The 22,396-nt window shown below is 32.3% G+C and overlaps 2 protein-coding genes across 6 annotated transcripts; one reads left to right on the top strand and one right to left on the bottom strand.

The window, feature by feature from the left end:
- The first annotated feature begins 3,693 nt into the window (after positions 1-3,693).
- Positions 3,694-5,883, top strand: LOC123223493 (protein PHOSPHATE STARVATION RESPONSE 1). Its single transcript, XM_044646653.1, has 6 exons — positions 3,694-4,039; positions 4,129-4,205; positions 4,297-4,333; positions 4,416-4,542; positions 4,675-5,065; positions 5,590-5,883. The coding sequence occupies exons 1-6, from the start codon at positions 3,712-3,714 to the stop codon at positions 5,881-5,883; spliced, it is 1,254 nt and encodes a 417-aa protein (XP_044502588.1). The 5' UTR covers positions 3,694-3,711.
- An 8,756-nt stretch (positions 5,884-14,639) lies between these two features.
- On the bottom strand, positions 14,640-18,574 carry LOC123223518. Of its 5 annotated transcripts, none has more exons than XM_044646688.1 (4): positions 18,463-18,574; positions 16,280-17,392; positions 15,059-16,171; positions 14,640-14,979 (listed from the first exon to the last, which is right to left on the bottom strand). In XM_044646688.1, exons 2-4 carry the CDS (start codon positions 17,288-17,290, stop codon positions 14,950-14,952), a joined length of 2,154 nt encoding a protein of 717 aa, XP_044502623.1. In that variant the 5' UTR covers positions 17,291-17,392; positions 18,463-18,574; the 3' UTR covers positions 14,640-14,949. The 5 variants fall into 5 exon arrangements, with proteins under 5 accessions (XP_044502623.1, XP_044502624.1, XP_044502626.1 ...); XM_044646689.1 differs by having other exon boundaries at positions 18,451-18,529; XM_044646691.1 differs by lacking the exon at positions 18,463-18,574 and adding an exon at positions 18,347-18,446.
- Positions 18,575-22,396: the final 3,822 nt, after the last annotated feature.

Genomic DNA, 22,396 nt, shown 5'->3' with positions numbered 1-22,396 from the left:
CGTTCACCAATCTCAATGAATGTTGTTCATAAAGACAAAACGTCTTAATTTGAGACAAAAATATTTCATCTCGTCTTCGATGAAGACAACAGGGGAGATCAACAGAGGGATCATGAGAGAGAGATAAGCCGACTGGAAGGGAGAATGTTGACAACCAAGAAGTCATCGTTCTCCGAAGAGAAGGAGATCGAAACCCTAGGGCGAATTTGTCATTTTTCAAACCTTGGGTGGGGTGTTAGGGGAAAATATTAGACTTTTAAACTTAAGGGAAAAACATAATAAATTTTTAGTTTTAAAAAATATTTTCATTAAATGACAATTTTACTGTTGACAGTAACTAAAAAAATTAATAGATTGGTAGGTGTTTGAGTTAATGAATAAAACTTTGGGAAAACATGAATCTTTGGGTGGGAATAAGTCCTGTGGCCTATTGATTTTAATGCTTGTGGAATAATTGACCATATATTCTTTTCGCTTTGACACCAAACCCTTTAACATACGTTAAGATTGCATTAATATATACTCAATTAAAATTTACCTTAATTGCGAAAAGTTATACTCTAGTGCTGGTGGTGCTAATTGTACCATTCTTTAAATTATGGACTTTACCAATTAATTAAGGTTAATGTAAGTACTTTAAAGACATCCTACTTTGCTAATTGATTTCAAGATCAAAATTATGAAATAGAGAAAAGGGCTCCTGGGAATGGCACATACATCATCCTATATATTAAATATACTAATTAAAATTTCGCTGGCCCTCAAGTCTCAACAATACATAGATTAAAATATACTGCAAGTTTGTGTCAATTTATGCAGTGTTTGCAATTTGCAAAGTCATTATCCGGCAGAAGATAAAATAAGAGGTGAAATTGGAGAGATTCTTTCTTGCTTGGAAACTGCACTAAAATAAGAAAAATGTCAACCCCCATGCACAAAAGAAGACAGAAGATGCATTGATTATTGATATTGGTAAGAGAATTCCATATTTTCTTAACCCAATTTCCTTATCTCCTGCATACTCTTCCCCATCAAAACTCTTACTTTAATCCTTGGAATATTTGTCTTCATTACTCACAAGAATTCTCTCTCTGCCTCCATGAATTATTTAGCCTTACACATAAAAATGCCACGCATTTCTATTTAATTTTGAGTGCCTTTTAGCAAGAACCTAATCCCCTGGCTGGAAAATGATTCCTCAATCAATAAACAATGAGTCCCCCTCATGTGAAGACAAATTGTTCAAATTCTCTCCAAGAAGCCTTGGAAAGTAAATCCTTGGAAGGCAGGAAAAATGATATCTCCATGCATGGCAAGTCTGATAGTCCCCAAAAGATCAAAAAGAGACAATATAAAGGAATTAATCAAATGAACAAGAAAAGTCTCTCTCTCACACACAGGGTCATCTTCTACCAAACAAGAAACAATTATAAGAAGATCTTTATTACTGCAGTTTTGGATCAAACGATGAAAAGAATTAACATTAAAAAAAAAAAACTTTTGAGTCCGCAACATAATTTTTCATAGAAAGCAATCAGTCAATAACAAGCAGTTTTGATTTGACCATTGAGCAATCAACTTCTAATCCAGTATGGAGTTATTGATCGACAGTCAACAATTTCGGATGAACATAATTTTTTTGTCTACTTGTCACAGTCAGTCTCTATTATACAATCAGTTCAGATTCTGTCTCGTAGTCAAAACTCCTAGCTGGAACCTCATGAAACCCTAATAAACAACCACTACCTAATATACCTATTCTCAAAGTTGATTTTTTTTTCCCCATTTTTTCTAAACTTTTCAATGTAAATTAGAAAAAGAATGATCAAAACAGGAACGGTTTTATATGGTTTTGTCAAATCTTGAATGTAAACTTTTTAATTTGAAATTTAAAGATTTTTCATATTAATAACACTCAAACTATCTTTGAGAGTAACTGTATATTCTTTCTTTTTTTTTTTTTTTTTTTTAAATTTCTTTGTCTTGCCAAAATTACATGACCATGTTGGCTGGTCAAAATTAATTTTTCTAATTCAAGTATAGCTGCTCTCCTCGGCTTTATCCTCTATTTGAAAGTCTTCAAATCAGGGCAAAACCATCCAAGTGATCTAAACATATGTAACCTAAACTAGAACCCACGAGGAGCAAAGAATCAGAATATAAGACAAAATTAATGTTAAAATAATTCTGACAGAAAATTATTTTTATATATGGTAGGGTTTCCTTGATGGTCCTTTCCCACAGCACCATCAATGCATCAATGTTAAATTCTTAATGAAGTAACTAAGACTGAATTAATTTTGTTAATCTGTAATGACAAAAACAGCTTTCAGGTCCCAGTAAAGGTCAACTTACAAAGATTATCACCGACTGGAAAAAGAAAGAGAGAGACGGGAAACGGCAGTAAAAAAACAAAGAGATCACCGGAGAGGCTTTGGAAGTCACTTGATTTTCAACAGTCGAAGTGGGTGGTCATAATATTTTTATATTTTAGTGAGTTTTGGTCTCCGACCGCTGTCTTCTATATACACATTATTGCACTATATATATATGTATAGTATATTGAAGTTTGTATATTTGAAGTGTGATGTTAAACAAGATGAAGGATTATTTTCCACACATTTCTAACAATTAAAAAGTTCCACATATGTAATTTAAACTTGATTTTTCCAATAAAAGAGAACATTAATACCTAACAGTAATGCTCTCTCTCTCCCTCCTCTCTGTGCGTGACTGTGTCTGTCTGTCTCTCTTTGCACGCTCAGTTTGGCCTATTGTTTACATTTAGATCCACGATACGGCGGTCTTCCTTTCTTTAAAGGGTAAGTTTGGATCAACCTCTCCTTTAATCAGCTACTTTTGACTGTCGCTAGGTGTTTTTGGGCATATTTCTGATGGATCCGAGGATTGGCTTTGAAGATTTCTGGGATTTATATCTTTAAATGAATCATGATTTTAGTCTTGTTTTTAAACTACAAATTAGAATTTAGGACCAGAAAAGTATCTAATTTGGATCTTCATAGCCAGTGACAGTGGTTGCTCAAGATTTTTTCTCACTATAAAAGAATAGTTATTTATTTATAAGATTTATTGACTGTAGTCTGACGAATTCGCATTGCCATCAGTTTCTGAATTTCATTTAGTTTTTTCTTTGCTATTAAATTTTGCTGCGAGCTTCTTCAATAATTAGACAAACAAGAAATATGAATTATGAGCTCCAACCTTTCTGGTTTTTCAAAGAAATATGATTCCAAACTCTAGTTTTGGCAAAACTTCAGAATTGTTTTTGTAAGAGCTTTGAGTTGGGTGGTGGAATGAATATCTTTATCTATTATTTAATATTCAGATAAATTTGAAGCACTTCATCAAGACAAAAATTGATTTGAGGAAACCTTTGCCACCCATTACACATGTATTTCGATCTATATATAGCTTTCATTAGTTCAGTTTTCCCCTTCAATTGCTGTTTCAATGGAAAGCAGTAAAGATCTCATGCGAATTCGATAGTAGCTCTAAGGTCTACTTCTTAAGCTTTTAGGTTTCCGAGTTTTACACATATAATTGGCTTCTTCTCATCTACATCCTCAATAATGCATAGACCATCTGATGTATCATTTATATAGATATAATCATTTATGTCTTCTTCACAGTGAACTGGTCGGAGACCACCAAGCACAGAAGACTATGGCGTGAGTTAAGAAGACAAGATCAATGGAAAAAATGACCGAGTTTTCTGATGAAAATAAGAGCAGCAAAAATGAAATTCAGGCCCAAGCATCTTCTTTAACCAGTTCACATAAGTGTTCTTCCTTTGATTTGAATGAAGAGGCAATTATCGATGAGAATGATATCACCACTAGCACTGTACCACACAATGATTTTGCTAGTTCAAGCCATAACAATACTTCTAATACAGAAGCAAAAGAACGAACTGCTATGGTAAGACAGTATGTTCGATCAAAAATGCCTAGACTCCGTTGGACACCTGATCTCCATCTAGCTTTTGTGCATGCTGTTGAAAGGCTCGGTGGGCAAGAAAGTAAGATTTCATTTAGTTAATATGTCAACTTGTGATTTCATTCATCTGGGATCTTCTTTTCACTTGGTTTTTCCTTTTATGGTGTACAGGAGCAACGCCCAAATTAGTTCTTCAGCTAATGAACGTAAAAGGACTGAGCATTGCTCATGTAAAGAGTCACTTGCAGGTAATAAATATATAAAACCGGTTTCCTAATTGATATATTCCCGAAATTTTCACTTTTATTCATTTCCCTAATTCTGCATTTTGTAATTCAGATGTATCGAAGTAAGAAGTTGGATAAGACTGGCCTAGGTAAAAGTTCAGTTCAAATATATTCATTTATATTTAACGAGGCATGATTTATGAACTCGAGATTGTTGATTATTTTGTACAGTTTTATCTCAAAATAACAGAACGACGCAAGGAGGACATCACATTCTGGAATTATGTCATAGATTTGATGCTGATGGGCATTATAGAATCGACAAAAGAAGCATCATGTCGTCGACCAACTCTTCAAGGTTACAAATTTGATTAGTTAGTTACTCGAGAAGGGAGAGCTGCTAACCTAGGAATTTGTTTGTTTTTGTTCTTATATTAAATTTTACGCCAAATCTAAGTTACACCGAGTTTCTTTCTCTCTCTTTCTCTAGATATCAACTGTGGGCTCTAAATGATCATTGCTCTAGATCTTCACGGTGGATCAGCGAGGATTTAAGTGTAGACAAGAGCCAGGTCTATCCAGCTATCTTAAGTGGAAACAAGTTGGCAGGTTCGCATCCACATGACGAAAAGGAAGCAGAAACAAGGAATATTAAAGGACCAATCAGACCCAGCAGACTTCTAGAAGACAAAAGATGGCTTCCTCGTGAAACATTCGTGAATCAAGAGACGAGTAGATTCATTAGCTCTTGGGAAGATAACACAGCTGATTGGGTGGCCAAATCCATCAATTTCCACAGCCCATTTCAACAGAATACATGCAGCTCCATGTTCACATTCACTAGTTACGACTCCAAGTTGAAGACTTCCCATCCTGTTGAGGTAACTTCTCTGTTCCCATTAAAATTAGGACCCTTTAGCTTCTAGTTGGAAAATATTTGTCTTTTTATAATTCATACTTAAGATAAAATTAAACGAAAAAGACAAAACTCAACACTGTGTGTACATGAATAAATAACCTAGAAGATTTTTAGATAAATTATATTTGGAAAAATTAATAATTATAAATAATTATGATGTTGGATTATATGTAATAAAATAATTATTTTAATTAAATATTTTTAAGTGTTTATTATTTAAAAATATTATTGATGTTATTTGTTATATTAATTAAACATGAGAATTAATACAAAAATATTTTGTTATATGATAAACCAAAATAATAATAATAATAATAATAATAATTAGATTAGTTTTCAACAACTCACTTTAAAAAAAAAAAAAATTATTGATTTGAAAATAGCTATTTTGGGTTTTGTTTTTTATACTGAAAATGTAATAAGATCCAATTAACGTTTCCAAATGTCAGCTAATAGTTTCCTCTTGTTCTTAATCTTAATTTGAAGGGCTCCTTGAATATGCAAGCTCAACAGTTACAAAAAGAAGGGGGGCAATGCAAAAATGAAGTCTTAATGTGTGCAAAAGAGAGAGCCGAGAATGAGAAGTTGAAAGAGATATGTTCAACCGAGTTACAGTTGGGTTTATGCCGCAAAATAGGTGATGGGGAAACTCAGATGAATAATCGTCACCACCAAAGCTCAAGAGAAATCAACACAATACTTTCTCTTTCTGTGTCATCCCCTTGGTCGAGTCAACAAACTTTAAATGGTCTAAACCGTGAGGATTTTGCCCAAATTTAGATTTGGGATTTAACTGAGAACAACTATAATTACGGTGGATTTGGGACGAATACTTAGGATCTGACCATGCCAATTTGAGCATAGGAGTGAGATCTTTTAAGTACTTGTCTTCAAGTTCAATCTGGATAATTAGATTTGAAAATTATGAATTAAAATTCCTTAGTAGTCACAATGTTGGTTTCAGTTGATGGTAAGGATGCCTTCTTCTTTAATTCACACGAATACACTCCATTAATATATTCTGTTAATAAAAAAAAGGCCGAAAGACTTGCTTCCACCCAAGGTTTGATGAATTAACAAATTGGTATCCGTTAAGTATATAATCAGTTAGTTTCAAAGATAAAATTATCATTTAACCAATAATATATTAAAAATAATAAAATTTTATTTCACTTATATTTTTAATTTAAAAAACTAACAGTTTTCTCCTTAATTAAACTTTAAAAAATTATATATTTTTTTTTATAGAGTTTCATTTTAGACTCATCTTTCTCGGCATTTGGAATTCGGTCGTGACCTCTCTTTCACTACCACGGATGATTTCCTTCCGACGCCATCTCTCTTGGACCATTGTCGTCTTCATCGAAATCATCTCCTAGACAACTTACAGCCATAGTTAATGTTTCTAAATATATTTTGTTGATAAAAAAATAACAAAACATTTATTAGTAACAGAGATTAAGAGATTAATTATACCGGTATTCAATTTTCTCCTAGACAACTTACAGCCATAGTTAATGTTTCTTATCAAGGAAATTAGAGATGATTAATAATTTAATAGTAATTAAATTGTGTAATGACCCATCATAAACTCAAGAATCAAGATATGCATACACTAGAAACTAATAATCAAATTTTGTTTTAGTAAAACTGGGTTAATGGGCTGCTCATTTCTGTAATTCGTGTACAAATTGGTCAAGATTCAATTCATCTCTAAACAATTGTATAATTAGTACTTAAATGAGGATCCCTCTTTTTCCCGTTCAACCATAAACTATATGAATACGTCGAAAAATAATCAAGCCAAAAATGTTGGAATTTCTTATATGTGCATACATTGTTTGTACTTTTAATTTAATTAAAATAAATCTAGGTGGATATATAATCCATAATCAATTCATTGGACGTTATGTTATCATATTGTAAATGCCCATAACGCTTTATATTGGCTTTTTAATTTGAGTGATAAGTATGAGTTATTGTAGTTTATTGCATTTTTAATGGGATGGTCTAATAAATTTATTATTAAAAATGCTAGGTCATCTTCCCAATTAGAACACGATACTTGCAACATATCTAAAAAACAATGACATTTTGGTGATTGTAATTGGTGTGTGTGTGCACGCACACTCGTGTATGTATATATATATATATTGGTAACCGGAGATCTCATTCATATTTGTTAGATTGGTATATCTAAAAAAACTATGAGAGTACTTATAGCACAATGATTGGACCTATAATCATTGTATCAGATAAATCAGGGTTTTACAAGCATGATCGAGACTCAAACCCAGATCTTTATCTTGAAAGTTCTAATACTACATTAATTTTGCAAACCATTGAGGTCAACAAATGTATCTACATATTACATCTCATACAAATAGAGAGAATTTATAACATGAAAGCTTACACAAGAAGATAAGAAAATGCAAAATCAAAGACTTTTATTTTCGCTTAAAGGAGCCAAACCTTCACTGTTTTGTAGAACTAATGCAATCACTTCATCCACCACTTCCTTATTAATCCACTGGAAATATCTTACCGCTTAAGATGTTCTTCTGAATTGTCTTTAAGCTTGTCATATGCGGCCGGCCAAGTGGTGGAAATTTCTATAAAGCTTCAAGGAAATTATTTGATTTTAATATTGTTTAAAAGTATTTTATCATAGAATTAATATAGTATTACCCCAAGAAGCATTTTTATATCTGTTGATATATATAATTACTCTTTTAATCTTGATGTCACACATCAATTTTACAAGGCTAACTGACTTATTCCCATATAAGGTATTGTAAGATCTCAAAGTTTTATTCTTTAACTTTTAAAAACTCAAACACTCATCCATAAGCAAATTTTTGTTAAAAATCATAGTTAAAATCAGGGGTAAAATCATCATTTAACAAAAAAAATTTTAAAAATTAAACTTTTATCATATTTTCCCTCTGAACTTTTCTTCAAAGTTTGAAAAGTGACTATTTCCTCTAGATTTTTTCTCCTCCGGTGACTCACTCTTCCTAATCGTCTGTCTATCTTCCCTCTTTCTTCTCCCTTAGTCGATAGCCTCTCTTTACTTTGATTTTGCTTTTGTCTCTGGCCAAGAATGGAAGAAGGAGGTGACCGGTCGAGGGAAAAGAAGAGGGGAAGGCCAACCAATGGTTAGGAAGAAATCGATCACCGAAGAGAAGGAGAGAAAACCCTAAGAGAAAAATTGTTACTTTTCAAATTTTGAAGAAAAATTTAAAAGGAAAATTATGAGATTTTCAAATTGAAGGAATAAATGTGATAAAATTTTAGTTTTTAAAATTTTTTCGTTAAATGATAATTTTATCTCTAATCCTAATTGAGATTTTTAACAGAAATTTACGTATAAATAAGTGTTTGAATTTTTAAAAATTAAAAAATAAAATTTTAAAATTTCACAATACCTTAAGTAAGAACAAATCATTTGACTAGGGTTGGATTGGAGCCGAATTAAACTCGAATTCGATTCCGTTTATATATAACTGAGCTCGAGTTCAAATTTGAGCTCGTGAAAGTCAAACTCGAATTCTGTTCGACTCCTTTTTCATTATTAAAATGACGTCGTTTTAATACATATTGATCAAAACAATATTGTTTTGTATCAAAATTTTTAATTAAAAAATTTAACAAATAACTCAAATTCGATTGAGCTTATATAAGATTGACTCATTTTTGGTTCTAGCCCAGCCTACATTTGACCATTTCATAGTAGTTTTTGTGTATACAATTCGAAATTTTCTTGACTAAAGATAGTTGATGATGACATAAGCAAACCGATGAGAAGTCTTCCCGTCAACAATCAAAATAAAGCTACATAGATGGATTTCATTGGTTTATCATTAGCGAATACAGGTAATAAAGCTATTTTGGAAAAGACTGAAAATTAATAAAGGCCAAAAGAGCACGTCCCACCCAAGGTTTAGTGAAAGGACTTCCCACCTGTTAACTTTTAAAAACTCAAATACTTATCTATTAGTTAAAATTCATAGTTAAAATTAAGGGTAAAATAGTCATTTAGCTAAAAATATTTTTAAAAAACTAAAAATGATCACATTTTTCCCCCTAGATTTAAAAACTAACATTTTCCCCTACCCAAAGTTTGAAAATTCGTCATCCCCCCTAAGATTTGAATTTTTTTTTTGTTTTTTCCGACTAGCAGAGCTAGCCTTCCCTATTAATCTTCTGTCGGAGGCTAAAGAAGAAGGCCGATGGATCTCAACCACAAGCAAAAGCATCTCCTCGACACCGTCATCACTCTTCCCAATGTCTCTTTCATCGTACGATTTGTCTTCCCGACGTCTCTTTCGTAGAGCGATTCATCTCCCCAACGTTTGGAAGGAGAGGGAGCACTGGTGAGGGAGAGAGTGCTGGGAGGAAGAGATTGACAGAGACGAAAATGGCGACAAAGAAGCTCATTGGAAAAAAACTGGAAAAAAATTCCACAACCTAGGGGGGAATGGCAAATTTTGAAACCTTGGGGGGGGGGAGAAATGTTAGTTTTTTAACCTAGAGGGGGCAAAATGTGAAAAATTTTTAGTCTTTTAATATTTTTAGCTAAATAACCATTTACCCTTAATTTCAATAGTGAATTTGAACGGATGGGTGGGTATTTGGGTTTTTGAAAGTTAACGGTGGAAATCTGTCTTTTTACTAAACCTTGGGTAGGAAATAGTTAGTTGGCCATTAATAAATTTGTTCTAACGTAGTTTAAAATCGGCAATAATAAATGAAATTATTACCAAAACTTAAGGCATCAGCTGACGACAACAACTATGTTCTAAGAAATTGCTCACTTTATTTGTTTATTTTAACAAGTAAATCTACCTCCTCCATGCTGTCTTCATCTTCACCCCGGTCTCTACCACCTATGTGACTGCATAAATGCAGTGCAGTGACATCCTCTATATCTAATGTCTCGCCACCAGTTGACTTGAAAGGCGACTGCAAGCCCAGGCAGTCGAAAATTCAGTTAGCGTGTGATAATATGAAAATCGGCAATGCTGAAGATCTACAGACTCTCAGAGTCTTGAAGAAATATTTAACCTCGTTACCATCTCAAAAATGTAAAATCATTGGTAAATTTACGCCAGTAGATGCCGTGTCACGGCTGAAATTGACAATCCAGTTATCTCACTTTTTCTTTTCAAAGAGTATATCCACAGCTTGGTTGAATAATGCCATTTCCATAAAGTAAGATTAAGATATGTTAACAATCAATATTAATTTTGTGTCTATGTGGGGTTGGTGTCATTTTATTATTAATTAAAAGCCAAATGGCTTATTCCCATCCAAGATTTGATGTATTCTTAAACTCTTCGTATTAACTTCTTAAAAATTTAAATATCTATTCGTTATTCAATTTTTTTTAAATTTAACTGTTTATTATTATAATAAAAAAATCATTTTATCAGTAATATTAAAAAAATCTAATTTTATTTCATCCTCTCCATTTTTTCGGTTTTGAAAATTGATAATTTTACTATAACCTTAACTGTTCAAGTTTTGAAAATTGGTTTTTTCTTTCGTATCCCTTGGTTTTTTTTCCTCCCTCTCTGACTATCATCTATATCTTTGACAACTCTCTCTTCCACCCTAAACCTTCATTGGCGCTCGGGACTAGTCGACGCACTAAGACTAAGACAAAGAGACGAGGACGATTTGTCTCTCTCCATCGACGAAAAGGGATCATCTTTTGTCTCTTCGTCGACGAAAACATTTATCTCTGTGTACTGACAAATCCTGAGCACTAATAATTTTTAAGGTGAAAAGAGAGAGTCATCAAGGACAGAGACGATGGTTGAAGAGGGAGGGAAAAAAAACCGTAAGGATGGGGGGAAAGTCATTTTTTAAAACTGAAAAAGTTAAGACTAAAGTGAAATTGTGTATGCGCCATGTTGGGGGAGGGGGATGGCATAAAATTAGACTTTTTTTTTCTTAATATTACTTATAAAATAACATTTTTATCTTTACAACTAACAACTAAATCTAATAGAAGTTGAATAACAAATAAGTACTTAGGTTTTAAAAAAATAACGGGTGGGAATAAGTCATTTTGCCTTGATTAAAAACCATCCCATCAATATATCATTTAGCATACAATATTTTACTGATAACTAAGGCACAAATTGGGATGGTAATTTGCATCAATGTTAAAGAAATTAAATAAGACTGTTTAACACCATAAATGTACAAAAATAATTCCAATTTGTTATTCAATCCCAATGGAAAAAAACTTAATAAAGAAATGTGAAATGAGAGAAAGGAGTCTACTACAGAGTACAAACCATATAACATCACCTCTAGTACAGAATCAGACGAAGAAGTCATATGTAGTTGATTGCTAATCACTCGTACCAAAGATATGAAAACAGACGAGAGAGGTGTAAAATCCTCTTTATATTTACATTTTAATTTATTTTATCTCGACTGAAAGCCGCAACTTCACCGTTTTCTTCAACTGCCGCCGCCTCCGACTCGTCCACTACGATAACCACCACCTCCACCACTACGTTTCTGGTCGAGCTACAATCGTCACCGCAACTGAATATGACCATCAGCAATATACACAACGATGCCACTAACGCGCAAAGCAAAAAAAGTTGATCAAACACGATTTGATGATGGACGCCGCCGTTGCCACCGCTGCCAAGAAGGACGAAGACCCCTCTCCCCATTTTCAAAATTTTTTTCTTCCTTTATTTGCTTAAAAAGATGCCAGAGAGGAGATGGTGGAAGGAGTCATTATTATACTATAATGATTAATAGCGAGGGTGTGCCTCCCTTAGTTATTGTTTTCCTTGGTTGTTATTGCTCTCAAAATCATAGGTGGTTGTTTGATTTGAAGCTTAGATGGGATGCCAATTCATCAGGAGGGCTTTCATTACTGTTGAGGGTGAGTTTATATGGGGTAGTTGTGAACGATAACCTTAAAATATTTGTCGGTTCTTAGTTTTAACAAGTTCTGAAACTTGTTTCGATTCAAACTTTTTTATTAATAATAATTATTTATATTTGACCTTGTTAATACTGCTCCAAGATCTCCGTTAATTTAATATTTTCTTAGTTGGCCAATGGACTTATTCTCACCGAAGTTTTGATGTGCTTTTAAAGTCACGTTCATAAGATTTAAAAAACTCAAAATTTTATTCATAAGTTAACTGTTGTTAAAATTTTTTATTAGAAACAAGACTAAAATTGTTATTTTACTAATAATATTAAAAATATATAAAATTCATTATGTAAGTTTTAAAAATTAACAATTTTATATCTGTCTAAAGTTTTCTAATTTTAAAAAACTACAATCTCCTCCCCCAAACCTAAATATTTTTCCTTCACTTCTTTGGTCATATTGGTGGGCCCACAACAGGGTACGAAGACCTCTCATTTCCATAAGACCTCTCTTTCGTTGGGAGACAAAGAGCTCAATCTCGTCATTTTGACAAAGAAATTTAGATAGGTGAGGCATCGGTCAATGTTTTAGAATAGAAAGGGGAGATTATCGACACTGAAGATGGTGGTTGGAGAGGGGAATATGATTTTTCAAAGTTAGAAAACTTTAAATAAGAGTGAAATTATTAGTTTTTAAAATTTAGGTGGAAAAAGTAATAAATTTTATATATTTTTTAATATTATTAGTAAAATAATAATTTTACCTTTGCTTGTAATCGAAAATTTTAACCCTTAGTCCATGCGTGCGACTTTGAGTTTTTCAAATCTCGTAGATGTGATTTTAAAAACGCATCAAAATTTGAATGAGAAATAATCTTTTGGCCATCTTAATTTAGTAGTATTACCATGTTCTCACCAAAAATTATTATATAAAAGTTTTACAGAGTTGAATTTGAAGCGAACTTATTCAAACGAATTTATACACGAATATAAAATAAATAAATACAAACCCAAATACAAACTTAAGAGTAACAGGGAAAACAAACCCAAGTTCAAAGTCGAGCACGGCTTGCATCATTAAAAATTCTTATAATTTTTTTTCCTTTTTATTGATCTATGTAATTATAGAGAATTGTTCTTAACATTTCGAATGGTTAATCATGGAGCTAATGTAACTGACTTCTGTTAAGAGCCTTTGGAAACAGTGACAACCGGAGAAGTTCTAATGCCTCTGATAATAAAAACCAGTGTTATCAAAAAAAATAGAATCGGATCAATCAATTCAACCAAAAATCTATTCTTAATCCGATTTGGTTTTTAATTAATTATTGATCAATTAAAAATTAGGTCAAACCTAGTGAAAATCGGTTAATTTTAAAAAAAAAATTGTTTAAGCCTAAGATTCATCTAATTTAACAATTTACATACTATTTTATATGATAGTAATATTATATGCACAATTTTTATACAAAAAAAAAAAATTAATAGATTGCTATGACATTGATATGGTAGATACCATTAGTCTAAAATATCTGACACATTAACGTCACATTAATTTATATAATTTTTTTGTGCATAAAAATTTAGGTATACAACATCATTATTTATATAATATTAAAATTAAAATTTTAAAATTTTAAATCCAACCGACAATTTAAAAATTTTTTAAACTGAGACTAGAATCAAACTTGGTGAATAAAAGTTTCTTACATCTTAAGAGTTAAAAGGGGAGTAATATAAAAATTTTGATTAATGAGGATTTTTTAAATACTTGATTCTAAATATTGAAGGGTTTGTGTTATTAAAATTTGGAGTAAAAAACTTTTAATGAATCAGTTTATGTAAATTATTTATATTTTAATGTTGTATATTGTATTATCAATACAAATAAACATGTTTATATCTGATATTGATTTTTTATAATACTAAATTTGAAAATGTTTGACGGATAATAATCATATTATTTAATTGAATAATTATATAATATTATAAATTATTAATTCAATTAATTATGATCATTTATTTAATTATAATGATATTTATTGAAATTGATATTTAAATTGACTAATTTATAAATAAATAAGATTGTCGGTTTCACCGTCAATCTAGTTTTAAAAACTTAATGATAGCCTAGCAATTGAAAGAAAACTGAACAGAAAACACAAAAGCAATCAATTCTAACCATTGGATCAATTTAGAAGTTGCAGAAGAAACGACACCGCTTTGTAAACAAAACAAGGCCTTCTCATCTCTTTTGTATCATTCTACTGCAGCACCGTTTAATCTTCTCGTTGATGAGAAATGCACCGTTTTGTGGATTTCTCAAAGGATCTCTGATTAACGCCGTCTCCACACCATTAACCCAAAACGCAGCACTTCATTTTGTTTACATACCAGCAAACCTTTTATTAAAAGAGACGAAATACTTGGAGCTTCTTCACAGATAACAACAATTATTTTAACAAGTTGCATAACTTCATTTAATTCTTTCAACAACCACCACCTCCACAGCCTCCTCCTCCACCTCCAGCAGATCTACTATGTCTATTGGAGGTGGTACCTTACGATAAAATTCAATCATCAAATGGAGAAAAACACTACTACCTTTACGATAATAATTGAAATACAGCTGTAATTTTTCCCTTTTATAAGAAAAAAAGTATCAGATATACAAAGCACAACAAACTTAAGTTCAATGATTTAAGAGATTTACATGATTTTGACTAACTGCAATTTATTATTACAGGATATTATTGGGCAAGTAGATTTTACAGTGCCCGCTTTGTAGTCTGTACTAACTATAGGAAGGAGTGTCTCGGAAGAGAAGACATTTCAAGGACATGAGAAAATATTTTGAGACCTTCTTCGCCATTAAAATTATGGACGTCACAACCAAGCATATACAGAGTCCATGGGCTTAAGGCTTCTATTGCTCTATACTTCTGGTATAGCAGGAAGTAGTTCCTGAAAGAGAGAAATCGAAGACCAAATGTCAGCTTCAATTGGTCAGCATAAAATAAATGGAAAGAGAATTGTAAATTACCTCAGAGAAACGCAAATGCCCATGATGTACATTAGAGGTTTTGACAATAGTTTCCCACCTGGGATCACCAGAGGGAGACTTGGAACCCTGAACTCTTGTAAAATTTAGTGTACCGAAAGAAGACCAAGTAGATGATTTCCCAGCAGAAACAGTAGGCAAAGTACGCTTCAGCCAAGAGTCTGATGGCGATGTTGGTGGAGGCAGGGGAAGAGGAAGTTGTAAAAAGAGGCCTTCAGATACTTCCTTGGTAGTTAATGGTTGCTTTTGGGTGTCAAATTTTCTTTCATCACCCATTTTTGATCTAATTGATGAAATAGAATCCTGGACAACACCACGAGAATGTTGGCTTAATTTCCCTTGCAGTTCATTTTGTAGAGCCTGATCATATTTCTCACTGCCAGCTACTTTTGTGCTTGTCAGTTTAATCAAATTGTTAGTGAGAGCTTGATCCTCTGCAGAACCATTTTTAACATCAATTTGCATACCCTGGGCAGCTGTGTGAGGAGAAGATAGATTTTTGGAATGAATAAACTCCATAACATTAGGTTCCAATGTTCCCTTTTCATCCACGACATTCAACTGCTTGACATCATGAAGTGATGAATCTATAGAAGCTGCTTCATCCATTTCCATACTTTTTACAAGAGCATTTAAATCATCTCCTCTGCCATCACTTAGCCTCGTTGAATCTGAAGAACTGGAATTTGAACTTGGAGATTTCACCTTATGTACAGAATCTACATACAAAGTTTTCTCAACAGGACTTGTTAATCCTGATTCCCGATTAGTGCTCTCATTGGTCAATAGTTCGCGGAAATTCTTGGTGCCATTTCTCCGTGGATCAGAATCATTCAGTTTCAAGTAGTTAGCACTTTCAGGAACCTCAAGAAACTTTTTTTCATTACTGAGGGTAGACTGGCAGTTCACATTCTGGTTAGGAGGTAAAACATTACCCTGAAAACGCCTGCACAGAGATGATCCATCTAATTTGTGACCTTCACCTCCAGAAGCTATTTGGCTGGCTTTATTTTTCAGGTCAAGTTTATTATCTTGTGTCTCTGCGCTTAAAGATCCAACGGAGGAACTCTTTTCACGTACCACTAGTCTTACCTTCTGTAAGAACAATGCTAATATATTCAAAAACAGTTCCCTAAAGATGATGATAGAACTTACAAAACGAAAGCAACAATGGAGTCAGAAGAGAGGAAGACAACTTGATACCTCATGCTCAGCCCCACTACGAGAAGTGGCCTGTGCTCTGTGATGGCCCAAAGAAAGTGGTTCCCGCTCCTGCAGCCTCATCCCAGGCACTGGATTCATAAGGCAAAAGGAACTTTTCAAGCAAAATCGAGGAAGTAAACCACAAACTACAGCCGATGAGCTTTCATGTACATCATAATCATCTTCATCATAATTTTCTTCCCACCTTTCGTGTTGAGAGTGAAAATATACATTGTTTGAACTATATTGTTTAGGAGGTTGTTGCTTATTGATATTGGCAACCTTCTTTATCTGTCTAGGCTGCTGCTCCCACACAATAGGTTGCTTTCTAGTAGTATGGTGTGGTGCTTCTGAAGCAATTGCCTTTGCTGCAGGCAAAAATCGACCCATCATGAAATCCCGAGTCTGTGGATCTGTTGAGAATGTTCCTGTAGGTTTCAATTGTGCATCATCCAACCCGCTCACACCACTTACACTACAGTTTAAGAAGAATGATTCAGTGCGGGAAAGTGTATCAAGTGCATCCACAAAAGCCTCATCACCATCCTCTGTAGTAGAGCTTTCTGTCTCTTCCATCCACCCTTTAGAACTCTCACGTTTAATTGCATTCTTGTCAGCAGGTGGAACACTTTTTGAAGTGGTTTGAGCATTTCCTGTCTGGGACCATTTACTGTTTGTGCCTTCACAAGCTTTGTCCAGAGGCTGCTGTTTAACATTCAATATCCTTCCAGGTGGAAGCTTTGGGGCAATGGGAGGTCGCTCAAGAGCTCCAGTTTGTGATTTGCTTTCATTCTTGGGCCTTCCTGGCGTTTTCTCCCACACAAAAGGAACAGTTCCTGGGTTACTGATTGGACCTGATATCAACTCTGATTTGTAAGCAGGAAGAGGGGGTGTTTTGGGAACTGTGTTAGCTGTTTTGCTTTTATCATCAACTTTTGAGGTAGTCACAGTTGATGAGAACCGCCTCACAGATAGAAACGGCTGATTAAAATCCAGTTGCTTTTCTTCCATCAAATTCTTCAGGAAAATGTATGTCTTTCAGCAGAACACCAATATTTAACAAAATCACTGTCCAACTGTGGATGATTCAGGTAAAGAGATTATGGATGCACCCTGGTAAAGAATCAACATTAGAAATTTCTATGAATTCCATTTCCACTTGACTAAAAGCCTAAAAGCAAAGCAGTAAAGAAAAACTACCCAGCAATCAAATTAGAATAAATAACCTAATCAAAAGCGATAAATTGTTATATTCCTTAATTTCTGATATATCAGGATTAAAACTAGGGCAAGAAACATGTTAAATATACATAACTTTGAATGTCAACTGAATACTGGCTCTAAGTCAAGAGACATCCTGAAATAAACCTTAGACTCTTGTTAGAGGCTTTCTCCCCTCTTTTATCTTAATTTTACATTTTATATGACCGGTGGAGCATTTCCACACTTTATTAGTGTAATTTCAAAATCTCAATGCAGCAGAGCACCAGTACTATTCAGCATATACAGGTGAGAGTAACATTTGTCGTGGTTCCACATGTCATTTTCTTCACCTAATGTGAAGATTAAGGTGATTAAGCAAACAAACTTCCTCATAAATGAAAGCGATCTGAGTAAATATTAATGGAGATAATTGCTATTTCTCTAAAATTCAAATGCCAATAAGAATCAATAATCCTAAGGACAGAAAAACACCAAATCAACAACGCAGAAAATCAAACAGAACCCCCAGCCGAATGGAACTACCATCCTTGAAAAAAAAAACCAACAAAGAGCTTTAAAGAACATAAACATACAAATCTTTACAGCAGAAACACAAATCTCCGAAGGGAAATCAAATTCCTGAATCAAACACCAAAAGCAGACATTGTTGCTACATACTTCCTACTTGATCAAATTAATAAAGTAAGAAACACCAGCAACAAATCATTCCATGAAAGAAACAGTCCAAGAAACAAACAGAGGTCAGAGAAACTAAAAGTACCTCTTAGAAACAGTCGATTCAGACAAAAATCAGGTAAAATTTTCGGAAAGAGTAAGCAAAATGAAAGCAGCAAAGAATCAGACCTTTAACATTAACACACAGAAGAAAGTAGGAACTTTAGAAAATGGACACGGAAAGAGAGAAAGAATAAAAGAGGAGAGAAAGACAGGAATAGATTTATTCGTACGCTTGTGCTTACTTGCTTCTGGAGCCGAGCTTGCTCAGTGTTTACCCGCAGTTAATAGAAATCAATCATCATCATTATTAATTAATCATCTTTTTAGAGCTGTTTTATGTACAGCTGTTTTTTGTATCATGTGAGTACAATTATTAAATGAGTTGGGGACTCCAGCCTCTTTTTGTTTTTGAATGTCAAAATCAGCTGAAGTGTGTGAAAATGTTGCTAAAAAAGTGACAGGTGGTCCAGCGTTACTTCTTCCTCCTTTGAATATGTTTAACTTCTCCGCTCAATTATTGGTTTTACAGTCCTTGAAAAATCATATCAAAAGCAAATGATGATGAGACTGATCTCTTTTGATTTTTGCACTTCTTTTCCATTGAAATCACTGCTTCTACGGTGGCAAAGCATAGGTTTCTCATGGTGGCCCAAATTGTTGACGACATTTTTTTTTTTTGTCTAAGTTTTCTATTATATGATTCAAAATGAGTCATCTTACCATCAATGGGTTGCGATATTTTATAGAACTGTATTATTGAATGGTAGCTTTCGATTCAACCATAGGTATAATTTAAATGGGAAGCTTGTCGGGACTTTGAATGTTTTAATGGGGAAGAATAGATTCTTTAATTGAATAATGAGTGAGTTATTATAAATGGGTTATTAATATAATTTAGCTTACTTTTTTTTATTAAAGAAATCCTTACCAAATCTTTCAACTTCATGGCTGTATACCTTGCGTGCATGTGCAAAATTATTTGCAATTCCTTATTATTCACCCTAATCCTCTGACGAAATGGCAAGCGCTTCAATTACAAAATTATCATGATTATTATTACATATATGGTATTACTATAAATTTGTTATGGCCAAAAGACTTATTCTCGTCCTAGGTTTAGTCAATTTTTGAACACTCATCAATAGAGTTTTAAAACTCTAAATATTCATTCATTATTCAATTTTGTTAATTGTAAGGATAAAACCATTATTTTTATCATTAATTGTTAGAAACAATATTAATATATCAAATCGAATTATGTAAATTACAGTAAACATAATTTGTGTATCGGGGTTTAAGGTTGTGATGAAGTCTATTCAAATACAATGCAAAATATTGACGTAAATCATTTTCACAACTTCATTCTCATGTAGAATAAGAGATTTGATATTTTTATGTTTTTAGTTTTGTGTGTGAAAAGTAAGAGAAAACTTTTTCTATAAAATGTTACGTGCTTTTTTGAAATTGCAATTTTTGGATATTTAAATAATAGTCAAACTATTATTTAATAACCTTCAATAATTATCTTTTGATAATTAAGTAAATTAAATTAGATCGATCTCTTATAAATAGACTTAAACCTAATATTAATATTAAAAGAAATAAAATAAAATAAAATATTATTAATTTTAATATTAATAATAAAACATCTTTATAATTAATAAATAATTTTAATAAAAATTAAATAATAAATAAATAATCAAGTTTTAAAGTCCCACGAATGAATATTTGGAAATAAGTTAAACTTTGGATGGGAATAAATGTTTTTGGCCAATTTTTTATTTATTAATAAATACTCGTTTTCTTAGAGATGTTTGATGCTATGCGTGTTCGAATGTGATCGCTGTCATCAGTCAAAATTTATATGCTTAAGTAGCTGAGTAAGCGCATCTTTCAGTACGGTGATGGGAAAAGATGTTGAATCTTGATTTGGTATCTCCATCATATATTTATGCTTTGAGTCGGTGAGCCCAAATTTCTCCACTGTAACCTCGAATTGAAAGGCGTGCGAAGTCAACTATATTAATGCACGGCTAGAGGATCGAAGCCCTGGTTAGCATAATATTTGTATAAAGGTCAGAAGACTTATTCCCACCCTACGTACATTGAAACCCAAAAGTTATTTCTTCATATTTTTAAAATTTTAAATATTTATTTATAAAATAATTTTTATTAAGAATTATAGATAGGAGTAAAAATAAAATTATTATTTAACAAAATAAAAATTAAAAAACTAAATTTTTATCATATTTTTTTATTTTTATTTAAAAATTTTATAATTTTTTTAAAGTTTAAAAAGTGATAATTTTTTTCTAAGATTTTTTTTTCTTTGTAGCAACGATCCATTGTCTCTGACTATCAGTCATCCTCTTTGTTGGTCTCTCTCATTTTTTCTCTAACCACTAAAAGACGAAAATCATTTAGATATATTATCGTTGTTCAGACAAAGCTTCATTAGAACTTCATCGTCTAAATAAATTTCGTCGATTGATGGGTAGAGAGGAGAGAAAGATAAGATCATAGGGAGATTGGTCAATGGCCAAAGATGGCAAATTATTATTAAAGAAAAAAAATCATAGGAGGAAATTATTATTTTTTAAATTTTAGGTGAAGATAAATTAAAAGATTTTTAAATCAGTAAAGAAAAATGTGATAAATTTTTATTTTTTAATAAATAACTATTATATTTTAACTCTAACTATAATTTGGAGTAGGAATTATTTTATAAATAAATATTTAAATTTTAAAAAATCCAATGGTAAAAGTTTGGGGTTTTCTATACCTTGGGTAGGCGAAAGTCTTTGGCCCTGTAAAAATTAGACGTGGATGTTCGATTTCGTACGCTCCACCTTCCAGCCTTTAATTTTGAAGTCCGCGTTGGTATTTATTTCTTATCAAATCACAAGGGCATCTTCACGTGGAAGGAATATTTTAGATCATATGTTTATAGAATGTAGATGTCTTTTTAAGACACTTACGTTTCAATATTTCCATTGTGTGCATATGGTTTAGGTTATTTAGAACATTACAACTTATAAAATATTAATGAGTTTAGTAAAATTAGCATATAATAAAATAATATTGAAATATAAATTTATTAAAATAAAATTTATATTAAACTAAATAAAAATGACAGAGATAATACACTGACAAAAAGATAAAAAAATATAAATGAAATCCTAATAAAATATACTAAAGAAACTATAATAAATGAGAATGATAATATTGTATTAAGAAAAATTACAACTATTATAAAAAAGTTGTTTCTATCATCTCCAACATTTAAAAAAGGGAAAATGACTATTTCCTATCCAACTTTTAGGTCATTCTCAAACTTACATTTATGGGAGATGAAAAACTCTTATTCCCACTCATAGACAAACTTCTGTTAATTTTTTCTGTTAAAAGGAGGTGTAAAATAGTCATTTGACTATTTATATTATAAAGTTTATTACTTTTCACCCCTCTTAGATTTTAGAAACTAATATTTTACCTTTACTTAAAGTTTTAAAACTTTGAAAAGTAACATTTTCATCTATAAACCTAGGTTTTCCATATTTTTTAAAATGCAGCCGCCCCCCATAACTTTCAAAAATAGCAGTTTCACCTTCATTCTTCAACTTCATCTTTCGACGTCGTCTCCAGCCTCCTCCTTCTCCTAGTGCCATGGTAATGGTTGGTTGAAGAGATCTTCATCTTCTCGTCGCACGGTGGTATGACGAAGAGGTCTTTCTTCGTTGTTTAGATCTGGGTGACAAAGAGTCATTCTTTGTAGTCAGAGATGAGAGATCAGAGGAATGCATCGGTAGTCCGTAGTGGACGGATAAGGAAGCAAATCTTAGGAGTGAAATTTAAACTTTTTAAACTTTGAGAATGAGTTGAGGTGTTAGTTTTTAAAATCTGGAGACGGAAAATGGTGAAATTTTAAAGTTTTAAAGTTTATAGTTAAAATAACGATTTTATCCTTTTCTCTAACTGAAAATTTAGATGACAATTTGGTCATAGGTAGAAATAGAAGTTTTTTATCTCTCGTGAATATAGGTTTGAAAATAACCTAAAAGTTGGATGGAAAATAGTACTTTCCCCTTTAGAAAATGAATCAACGACAAGGATACATTTCTTACTTCTAAGTCAATGTCATATAACTAGTGTCAAAGATAAACAATGGGCAACAAT

Source organism: Mangifera indica, chromosome 8 (assembly GCF_011075055.1).
Source record: "Mangifera indica cultivar Alphonso chromosome 8, CATAS_Mindica_2.1, whole genome shotgun sequence".
Classification (NCBI taxonomy): Eukaryota; Viridiplantae; Streptophyta; class Magnoliopsida; order Sapindales; family Anacardiaceae; genus Mangifera; species Mangifera indica.
The sequence above is the reverse complement of the archived record's forward strand: the minus strand, read 5'-3'. Positions and strand labels throughout refer to the sequence as shown.